Raw genomic sequence first — 11241 nt, forward strand, 5'->3', positions numbered from 1 at the left:
CGCTACACCCCAACCCTGTGACCTCTCCCCATGCCTTCCCTCCCTCCCTCCCTCTACACTCCCGAGCCAGCACCTTCCCCCCACACCTCGATCACCGGGGCGTAGCGCACATGTCGCCACCTACAGGTGGGTAACGGGAATTACTGCCTCCTTCTCTTGGAGCGGTGTGAGGAGCTGGGTTTGAGAATGTTTGGCGATTGAAAGGCGTGTGGCGGACTGGCAGGTGTGTGGAGAGGCAGGGCGCCTTCAGGTGTGTATATATGAGGCGTCTGTCTCCCTCAGCATTGATCCACAATACTGTTACTTCTGTACAATGTGCTTGTTACCTGTGATGGGTGATTTTATACATTCAAATGACCTCTTGAGATCACACAGCTATGTTGTGAGGTGCTTCGCTTACCATTGTTGAAAATTATTTTAATTCTCGTCGTCTGTGTCGATTTTGAGTCGTTAGATACGGTACGTTGTGATGGAGGGGTGGATCTACCTACACATGAGCTGACTCACAGGTAATGGTTTCCCTCCTGCAGAAGGGAAGAGACGTGAGGGCGCCACGGCCATGTCCAGCAACGTGAAGCCAGACGGGGATGTCCCCGACTTGGACACACTTGGTGACCAGGAGCGAGCGATCGCTACCCATCTTCCCTTACACCCACAACTTCGCTCACGTCCCCGGCAGGATGTTCTCGTTCACCCAGCCTCGCGTGACGCCCTTGGGAACCCTACGACCGCGAAGACCTGTGGCCTTACCACCACCAACACCACCCACCACCTCCAGGTTTCTCGCCATGTTCGACCCACTGGGCCTCTTCTCACGCCCTACGCTGACGAAGAAGTCCAGTGAGGAGAGACGGCATCCGACGACGACGAAAACGACAGAGGCGCCGCCGCTGGTCTACTTCCCCGACGGAGGAGGGGAGGGCGAGTGTGGCGACTACAACTCTGGAGGCTTCGACGCCTATAGCTTCGTCGGGTTCATCCTGGGCGTTGTGAACATCGTCGGGCAGGTACTCTGACGGGTGGGACGTAGTATTATCATGGGATCTAAACTATGTGAGACGAAATCCCTGGGTTCAGAAGGGTAGAGAGGTATCGCCCATCCATGAGTTGATTACAGTCACGAAGATGCATTAGACATCTCCCTCTGGCGAAGACAAGGTCTCAGACCTGTTACAAGTTGTTTCCCCTCTCCCCCTATGTCACTACAGTATCTTATCCCCAAGTGTTTGCCCCCCTATATCACTGTAGTATCTTATCCGTGTGTCTCCCTCCCCCTATATCACTGCAGTATCTTATCCCAGGTGTCTCCCTCCCCCTATATCACTGCAGTATCTTATCCCTGGGTGTCTCCCTCCCTAGCACTACGTATTTATCCAAGTGTTTGCCCCCCTATATCACTGCAGTATCTTATCCTGTGTCTCCCTCCCCCTATATCACTGCAGTATCTTATCCCCAGGTGTTTGCCCCCCTATATCACTGCAGTATCTTATCCCTGGGTGTCTCCCTCCCCCTATATCACTGCAGTATCTTATCCCGGTGTCTCCCTCCCCCTATATCACTGCAGCATCTTATCCCCAAGTGTATTTCATTCCTCAAATCCCTATATTCTTCAAGGTTCTTTTTATAAGTACGCTTGCAGCTTTCCTGGGCCTCTTGACACGGATGGCTACCACAATAGTGATCCAAACTGATCTTTTTTTTCACCAACCAGTAAAAAAATCTATTAAAACAATCATATTTCCATGCACAGCCACAATTATAAATCATAGAAAATACAATCAATTATTGATAAATACAATCAATTATTGATAATCAGGGGGGAAGGAAAAGGTACGCTATTGTATAATGATAAGCGATACAGCCAATGAAAACGTAACAATCTAACTGGCGGCGAGTAACAAAAAACACCTTTGTTGTCTTTGACGTCCTTCTCCTCAGGTGGCCAACAATGTCAACAACAACAACAACAACAACAATAACAACAACAACAATAACAACCTGGAGAACATCAACTCGGCCACCAGCAACTCGAACCAGAACAACATGAATAGTGTCAACATACCACCAGGTCCGTATTGAAAGATACTCCTACGTACGTACAGTCCCGCCAAAAAAATATCTGACACCCCTCTACCCTCTCCCCTGCCTCCCACCCCGGGCCGGCTGGTGATCATGTGTCTAGATACTTTTTTGGGGGGGGAGAGAGTGTGTAGTTAGGGAGGTAAACACGTAACCTCCTCCGTCCCTTTCTTTCATTACGAGTTCGTTTCCTTCCCCAAAAAAGTATCTGACATCCCCACTCCCCTGCCTCCCACCTCGGGCCAGCTGTTGATCATGTGTCTAGATACTTTTTTTGGGGGAGGGAGTGTAGTTAGGGAGGTAAACCTCCCACCTTTCTTTCATTACGAGTTCGTTTCCTTCCCCCCCAAAAAAAGTATCTGACCCACAGGGCCAGCAATTGATTATGTGTCCAGATACTTTTTTTGTGGGGGAGAGAGTGTAGTTAGGGAGGTAAACACCCCCTCCCACCCCACACACCTTCTCTCATTACGAGTTCGTTCGCCTTATTCGTTCTCCTTACCAGTCATTTGCATCCTCTCTGTTGGCCAATCGTCTGCCTCCTTTCTGTTGGCCAATCATCTGCATCCTCTCTGTTGGCCAATCATCTGCATCCTCTCTGTTGGCCAATCATCTGCATCCTTTCTGTTGACCAATCATCTACCTCCTCTCTGTTGGCCAATAATCTGCCTCCTCTCTGTTGGCCAATCATCTACCTCCTCTCTGTTGGCCAATAATCTGCCTCTTCTGTGATAGCCAATTATCTGCCTCCTTTCTTTTGACTTTGACCAATCATTTGCCTTCACATCTGCTGAAGGTATATGATCACCAAAACCATCCTCCTCTTTTCTGCCTTGACCAAGGGCGAGAGTAATGCCCTTGATCAAGGGCGTGAGTAATACTCGCTCTCCATTGTCCTCCTCTTCTTCTGCCCTTGATCAAGGGCGCGAGCAATACTCGCTCTCCTGTGTCCTCCTCTTCTTCTGCCCTTGATCAAGGGCGCGAGCAATACTCGCTCTCCTGTGTCCTCCTCTTCTTCTGCCCTTGATCAAGGGCGCGAGTAATACTCGCTCTCCTGTGTCCTCCTCTTCTTCTGGCCTTGATCAAGGGCGCGAGCAATACTCGCTCTCCATTGCCCTCCTCTTCTTCTGCCCTTGATCAAGGGCGCGAGCAATACTCGCTCTCCAGTGTCCTCCTCTTCTTCTGCCCTTGATCAAGGGCGCGAGCAATACTCGCTCTCCTGTGTCCTCCTCTTCTTCTGCCCTTGATCAAGGGCGCGAGCAATACTCGCTCTCCTGTGTCCCTCCTCTTCTTCTGCCCTTGATCAAGGGCGCGAGCAATACTCGCTCTCTCTGTGTCCTCCTCTTCTTCTGCCCTTGATCAAGGGCGCGAGCAATACTCGCTCTCCTGTGTCCTCCTCTTCTTCTGGCCTTGATCAAGGGCGCGAGCAATACTCGCTCTCCTGTGTCCTCCTCTTCTTCTGGCCTTGATCAAGGGCGCTATTCGCTCTCCTGTGTCCTCCTGCAGGAGGGCGACGCAGGCGGGACACCCGAGAGAAGAGGGCGTGGCGGGAGCGAAGAAGGCCACGACTTCACAACGACGAGGCCGTGGCTGCGTCAGTAGCCCTCCAGTTCCTCAGGTGAGAGAGAGAGAGAGAGAGAGAGAGAGAGAGAGAGAGAGAGAGAGAGAGAGAGAGAGAGAGAGAGAGAGAATATCGTCTTAAAATGGCAACTTGAAGAACTGAGGTCGTGGCACTGTGTTGTGCCTTCCAGGGCCTTCTAACTGGAAGAACTGAGTTAGTGGGGTTATCTTGTGTCTTCCAGAGCCTTCTAACTGGAAGAACTGTTAGTGGCTTTATCTTGTGTTCCAGGGCCTTCTGACTGGAAGAACTAAGTTAGTGGCGTTATCTTGTGTCTTCCAGAGCCTTCTAACTGGAAGAACTGAGTTAGTGGCACAGTATTGTGTCTTCCAGAGCCTTCTAACTGGAAGAACTGAGGTAGTGGCATTGTTATGTCTTCCAGAGCCTTCTAACTGGAAGAACTGAGTTAGTGGCATGTCTCGTCTCTTCCAGAGCCTTCTGACTGGAAGAACTGAGTTCGTGGCGTTATCTTGTGTCTTCCAGGGCCTTCTGACTGGAAGAACTGAGTTCGTGGCGTTATCTTGTGTCTTCCAGAGCCTTCTAACTGGAAGAACTGAGTTCGTGGCGTTATCTTGTGTCTTCCAGAGCCTTCTGACTGGAAGAACTGAGTTGTGGCGTTATCTTGTGTCTTCCAGGGCCTTCTGACTGGAAAACTGATTAGTGCTACTGTCTCTTCCAGGCCTTCTGACTGGAAGAACTGAGTTGTGAACAATATGTGTCTTCCAGGGCCTTCTGACTGGAAGAACTGAGTTCGTGGCTTATCTGTGTCTTCCAGGCCTTCTACTGGAAGAACTGAGTTCGTGGCGTATCTTGTGTTTCCAGGCCTTCTAACTGGAAGAACTGAGTTGTGGCGTTATCTTGTGTCTTCCAGGGCCTTCTGACTGGAAGAACTGAGTTAGTGGCTTCTTGTGTCTTCCAGAGCCTTCTAACTGGAAGAACTGAGTTAGTGGCGTTATCTTGTGTCTTCCAGGGCCTTCTGACTGGAAGAACTGAGTTAGTGGCGTTATCTTGTGTCTTCCAGGGCCTTCTAACTGGAAGAACTGAGTTCGTGGCGTTATCTTGTGTCTTCCAGGGCCTTCTAACTGGAAGAACTGAGTTAGTGGCGTTATCTTGTGTCTTCCAGAGCCTTCTAACTGGAAGAACTGAGTTAGTGGCTTTATCTTGTGTCTTCCAGGGCCTTCTGACTGGAAGAACTAAGTTAGTGGCGTTATCTTGTGTCTTCCAGAGCCTTCTAACTGGAAGAACTGAGGTAGTGGCACAGTATTGTGTCTTCCAGAGCCTTCTAACTGGAAGAACTGAGGTAGTGGCATTGTCTCATGTCTTCCAGAGCCTTCTAACTGGAAGAACTGAGTTAGTGGCACTGTCTCGTCTCTTCCAGAGCCTTCTGACTGGAAGAACTGAGTTCGTGGCGTTATCTTGTGTCTTCCAGGGCCTTCTGACTGGAAGAACTGAGTTCGTGGCGTTATCTTGTGTCTTCCAGAGCCTTCTAACTGGAAGAACTGAGTTCGTGGCGTTATCTTGTGTCTTCCAGAGCCTTCTGACTGGAAGAACTGAGTTAGTGGCGTTATCTTGTGTCTTCCAGGGCCTTCTGACTGGAAGAACTGAGTTAGTGGAACAGTACTGTCTCTTCCAGAGCCTTCTGACTGGAAGAACTGAGTTCGTGAAACAATATTGTGTCTTCCAGGGCCTTCTGACTGGAAGAACTGAGTTCGTGGCGTTATCTTGTGTCTTCCAGGACCTTCTAACTGGAAGAACTGAGTTCGTGGCGTTATCTTGTGTTTTCCAGAGCCTTCTAACTGGAAGAACTGAGTTAGTGGCGTTATCTTGTGTCTTCCAGGGCCTTCTGACTGGAAGAACTGAGTTAGTGGCATTGTCTTGTGTCTTCCAGAGCCTTCTAACTGGAAGAACTGAGTTCGTGGCGTTATCTTGTGTCTTCCAGGGCCTTCTGACTGGAAGAACTGAGTTAGTGGCGTTATCTTGTGTCTTCCAGGTCCTTCTGGATGCTAACAGCGGACGGCTCGGGTCAGTGTGCATTGAGGATCGTCTGCGAGGCCAACTCACTCGCTGTCCACAGCCACGGCACCGATCTCGCCCTCGTCTTCGCCGAGGTCTTCAGGTGAGTGTCAGCAACTCTTAAATAGCAGGGCGCCTTCCACTGGACCCCCAGCGTCCACAAGGGCGTCAGAGGCAAAGGACAACAAACATACCAAAGTATAAGATCACTTCAACTGTTTTCCGTATCTTTTGAAGTACCATTTTCTCCTTCTTCAGCGAGGCCCTAGCGGAATGGTCCAACGGCAGGAGAGACACCGAAGTCGCTGTTCACTTCTGCAGGAGCTTGGGGTCGCAGTGTTGGCCACGACTGCTCAGGACTGAGTTCCAGATGCTCGACAGCAACCTGGGAGGGTCTGAAGAAGGACATGGAGGACGACCAGAGTTTGGACTCGAGCTTCCTGAAGGAGGAAGGGCATGAGGACCTCTTACATCACATCATGGCTCACGCTGAGACTTCGCCAAGATGGGCTTGCCAGACATCTCCACACTGGTCCTGGGCGATCTTGTGATCTAGTTTCATTATATCAAATTCGCTAAACGTATAAGGTTGTTTTAGTGATACATCTACGCTGATCCAATTCGTAAATGAGATTTTATTCCATAATGGACAAAATACATAGATAACACATACACAAACATCCATCTAGAGACAAATACATATATATTTTTATATTTTGTTCATCTTGATATCAATATTCATCAATCTTGTTGCTTTTCAATGCCTCAATTATCTCTCTGCCTATTTTCCAAAGATCTATTTCGAGCTGACTGAACCGCTCCTTTCCCCAAAGCACCTTCGGGCCAGCCGAAGCCATGACCATGGGTACCGACTGGCAAGATCCCTCAAAGCCAACGCGCTCCCCCCGTGGGTGCTGATGAAGACGCTGAGAGAGAGAGAGAGAGAGAGAGAGAGAGAGAGAGAGAGAGAGAGAGAGAGAGAGAACACCTAAACATCTCTTGTTCTGCAGGAGCGCGTGAGACTAGCGTTTTTCCCTCCTCCAGGCGTACATCATGTCCCAACCCCTGAGCCTGGATTCTTCAAAAGACGTCCTTTCTCCCTCCCTCCTCCTTCAGCCACTCACGGTTGGCGTCCCTCCTTCTCTTTTCCTTCCCTTCCCCTCCTTCCATGGCGGCTTTCGTCGTCATCTCGAAGAGGAGGGAGGAGGTGGTGCTACTGACGATGGAAGACCTCCACACAGGCTGGGTACTCCTGCGTGCAGTTCTTCCCAGCGGCTCCGCCCTCAGCAGCAGCTATTAGGAACGGAGGATTGACGCCCTGGAGATAGGGGAGAAAGAATACTTGACCACGTATTCCCTGCGTGTCGTAGAAGGCGACTAAAAGGGGGAGGGAGCTGAGGGGGGGAAATCCTCAATCCCCCAACTCTCATTTGCCCTTTTTTTCACCTGGGGATAGGGGATAGGGGAGAAAGAATACTTGACCACGTATTCCCTGCGTGTCGTAGAAGGCGACTAAAAGGGGGAGGGAGCTGAGGAGGCTGGAAATCCTCCCCTCTCGTTTTTTTTTTTTTTTAATTTTCCAAAAGAAGGAACAGAGAAGGGGGCCAGGTGAGGATATTCCCTCAAAGGCCCAGTCCTCTGTTCTTAACGCTACCTTGCTAATACGGGAAATGGCGAATAGTTTGAAAGAAAAGAAGGAAATTTATTTTTCATACTATTCGCCATTTCCCGCGTTCGCGAGGTAGCGTTAAGAACAGAGGACTGGGCCTTTGAGGGGAAATCCTCACTTGGCCCCCTTCTCTGTTTTCTGCGTGTTCGCTCCTTCACATAGATGCTTCGGAGAATGTGTATGAATGTGTATGAATGTTTACATCATGGGTGTCGTTCACGGGATGTATATGAATGGTATACACAAGACGTTCCTCCAGTCTGTGTGTGTTGTGTGTGTGTGTGTGTGTGTGTGTGTGTGTGTGTGTGTGTGTGTGTGTGTGTGTGTGTGTGTGTGGGTATGTTCAGTGAGGTGTATATCCCACCTTGACCCCCTGTCGTCCCACTGACCCCACCCCCCCAAGATGTGACCCGTCTCGCTTTGACCTCCTGTCCTCCCACTGACCCACCCCACCAAGATGTGACCCCCCAAGATGTGACCCCCCCAAGATGTGACCCCCCCAGATATGACCCCCCCAAGATGTGACCCCCCCAAGATGTGACCCCCCCAAGATGTGACCCCCCAAGATGTGACCCCCCAAGATGTGACCCCCCCAGATATGACCCCCCAAGATGTGACCCCCCAAGATGTGACCCCCCCAAGATGTACCCCCCCAGATATGACCCCCCCAAGATATGACCCCCCCAAGATGTGACCCCCCCAGATATGACCCCCCAAGATATGACCCCCCAAGATGTGACCCCCCAAGATGTGACCCCCCCAAGATGTGACCCCCCCAAGTGACCCCCAGATGTGACCCCCCCAAGATGTGACCCCCCCAGATGTGACCCCCCAGATGTGACCCCCCCAAGATGTGACCCCCCAAGATGTGACCCCCCCAAGATGTGACCCCCCCAAGATGTGACCCCCCGCCTCCCTATCCTCACCTGAAAGTTGAGGAGCATGTTGGCTGCGGCCACAGCGCCGACCTGGCCGATCATCCCGGCCAGCCTGGACGCCCGAGCCATCTTCCCGACCGTCTGACACATCTCGAGGGCCATGCAGAAGGGGTCCTCCTCGAAGAGTAGCTCCTTCCACATGTCCAGGAGGGCCACGGCCGCAAGCAGGGCCTCGTCGAGTGCGTCCATCTCGCAGGAGGAGGAGGACCTGCGACGCCGGTGGCTGTACGTCTGGATGCGTCGTAGGTTGGCGTCGATGGCGTCGCGCATCGTCTTGAGGCGCTGGAGACGACGCCCCGCCGCCCTGTTGGCGTTGGTGACCGACTCCGTGATCTCCGCCTGGTTGATGTTGTCGTTGTTGTTGTTGTTGTTGTTTTGTCGTTGTTGTCGTTGTTGTTGTTGTTGTTGTTGGCGACGTTGATGACGGCGTTGACCAGGTTGAGCACGAAGCCCAGGAAGCCGAAGGAGGAGAGCTGGGTGTTGGCGACGCACTGGGTCGGGTCCTCCTCCGGCACTAGGACGATGGGCAGCTCCTCCTCCTGCTGGGGTCTGCAAGGGCGTGTGACAGGGGCGTAGTGAGTGATGGGCAAAGCGACGCCCCTCGCCATCGGGCGCAGAAGGCATTGGCTGAAATCCCACGTCATATACGACGCAGGAGGAGGAGGAGGTGCTACGACCCCTTACCACCACACCAGCCTCCCTTCCTCGACCACACACCCACAGTATGATCTTCCTCTCTCCTCCCCTCTCCTTTCCAAACATCATCCTCTCCCCCACAGTGTAATCTCCCTCTCTCCCCTCTTCCCTCTCTCTCTCTCGTCTACCTTATCCTCTCCCCAACCCACCTCCACACCCCCACACCACAAGAACCATATCCACAAGCTGTCGTCTCGCTACTCACTTCTTTCTCCTCCTGTTCGTGTTCTTGCGTCTGCCGGCGGCGAAGAAGTCGCTGTAGCGGCTCTGGAGGGATGCCACGCCCGGGCTCAGCAGCTGACGCCTCCACCTGATGCATCCACATTGGTCAAAACGCGAGTAAACATATATAAAAAGGGCGAATCGCCCACAAAACTATAGTGTATTTTGATCACTGTCGACCCAAGCGTCGGGTCTTTGAAATGCCCATACATTAGGCTACAAGTCTCACCTTGACCCACCAGCAGTCCGCCAGTGCGGTTCAAGGCCAGGTTTCTCCTTTAGAAGATCCCCGAGCCTCTCCGTGGCGTTTGTGTACTCCTCCAGGTAGTTGTTGGTGTAGACGGCGAGCTGCTCCCTGAACTCCGTCAGGAAGGGGTCAGCGCCGGGAGGCTCGCTAGGGCCCATTGAACTCTCGCCGACGGGTAAAAGTGTGTGAGAATACATCCTCTCAACTCCAATATTCTCCTCGAAGTCTAATGTCGTAAGCTTCGCTTGCGCGACGTCCACACGGTGCTGGGGGAGGCGACGGAGGTGAGGTGATATATATACACACACACACACACACCTTACACCTTCCTTCTACCGTGGTCGCTGCCACACTGAGCAGCCCTACTGGAGACCCTCCCTCGCTCACCCTACAGACGTGTGAGCCTCGCATCCCCGCGCTGCCGGATGATCAACGCCTTACGAACTCCTTCTTGAATCATCGAACTCGCATCATATTCGCTGAGTGCCTGTGGTTTTCCACACCCACGTCAGATAAAAGTGACTCTTCGAAGACCTGTCACTCCATCTTTACTATTATTATCATCACTATTATTACTATTATTATCATTATCATTATTATTATTATTGTTATTTTCATTATTATTATTATCATTATCATTTATCAGATGGATTTCGTAACGTTTATCCAAGTGTTCCTCTTCGATCTCATGTTACGCCACTCCACCTTCGCCACAGGGTATATCAAAAATATAATCTCTATTCTTCGCCACAGGGTATGTCAAAAATATAATCTCTATTCTTCGCCACAGGGAATATCAAAATAATAAGCTCCATTCTACGATGCCATCATGATGCGCTGGAAACAGTGGATGACGAGGCATCTGTATGAGTAAGTTTGGTCACTGGGGGATTTCCAAAACTTCGCCAGCGAATGCAATACGTGTTCCTCCACAATATGATTATTCGCATTCCAATTTGATTAAAGTCAAAGGCCATCTTCAGCTAACTCTCATCTACCCTACACCTTGGACACCAGTGGGGTAGAATGAAGAGGACTTGGAGGACAAAGGCCATCTTCAATTCACCCTCATCTACACTACACCTTGGACACCAGTGGGGTTAAATGAAGAGGACTTGGAAGACCATAGACCATCTTCAATTCACCCTCATCTACACTACACCTTGGACACCAGTGGGTTAGAATGAAGAGGACTTGGAAGACCATAGACCATCTTCAATTCACCCTCATCTACACTACACCTTGGACACCAGTGGGGTTGAATGAAGACGACTTGGAAGACCAAAGGCCATCTTCAATTCACCCTCATCTACACTACACCCTCGACACCAGTGGGGTTGAATAAAGAGGACTTGGAAGACCAAAGGCCATCTTCAATTCACTCTCATCTACACTACACCTTGGACACCAGTGGGGTTGAATGAAGAGGACTTGGAAGACTATAGACCATCTTCAACTCACCCTCATCTACACTACACCTTGGACACCAGTGGGTTAGAATGAATAGACTTGGAAGATCAAAGGCCATCTTCAATTCACCCTCATCTACACTACACCCTCGACACCAATGGGGATAGGACAATGGGATAGAGTGAAGACGACTGGTAGAGTTAGAAGACATCTTCATTCGACCCCTCATCTTCCCTACACCCTCGACGCCACTGGGGTAGAAGGAGGTGGACTAAGGAGGGTCTGATACTGGAATGGAAACGCGTTATCAAGATCCAACAGAAACTTGGCCAATATGAGCCAAGTGATC

The 11241-nt window shown here is 51.0% G+C and overlaps 2 protein-coding genes and 1 pseudogene across 2 annotated transcripts in view; 2 read left to right on the forward strand and 1 right to left on the reverse strand.

Moving 5' to 3' along the window:
• LOC139754442 (uncharacterized) overlaps window positions 1–6180 on the forward strand; it is a 32341-nt gene extending 26161 nt beyond the window's left edge. The window contains exons 4-6 of the mRNA XM_071671717.1: window positions 3620–3697; window positions 5688–5813; window positions 5969–6180. Of these exons, the coding sequence (XP_071527818.1) occupies window positions 3620–3697; window positions 5688–5813; window positions 5969–6170 (406 nt within the window). The 3' untranslated portion in view covers window positions 6171–6180. The remainder of the gene's footprint in view (window positions 1–3619; window positions 3698–5687; window positions 5814–5968) is intronic.
• Window positions 179–2079, forward strand: LOC139754835 (uncharacterized). The gene is made up of 2 exons (XM_071672700.1): window positions 179–1007; window positions 1939–2079. Exons 1-2 carry the CDS (start codon window positions 588–590, stop codon window positions 2077–2079), a joined length of 561 nt encoding a protein of 186 aa, XP_071528801.1. The 5' UTR covers window positions 179–587.
• A 166-nt stretch (window positions 6181–6346) lies between the features above and the next one.
• On the reverse strand, window positions 6347–9806 carry LOC139754444 (uncharacterized; annotated as a pseudogene).
• Between the last annotated feature and the right edge of the window lie 1435 nt (window positions 9807–11241).

This window comes from Panulirus ornatus, chromosome 17 (genome assembly GCF_036320965.1).
Source record: "Panulirus ornatus isolate Po-2019 chromosome 17, ASM3632096v1, whole genome shotgun sequence".
NCBI classification, from domain to species: domain Eukaryota; kingdom Metazoa; phylum Arthropoda; class Malacostraca; order Decapoda; family Palinuridae; genus Panulirus; species Panulirus ornatus.

What these genes read in the sequence shown, in the direction of transcription:
- LOC139754835 (XM_071672700.1), top strand. Translation starts at nt 588, where the DNA reads ATGTCCCCGACTTGGACACACTTGGTGACCAGGAGCGAGCGATCGCTA. An exon ending in TTGTGAACATCGTCGGGCAG is followed by an intron (nt 1,008 to 1,938) that starts GTACTCTGACGG and finishes CCTTCTCCTCAG; the next exon opens with GTGGCCAACAATGTCAACAA.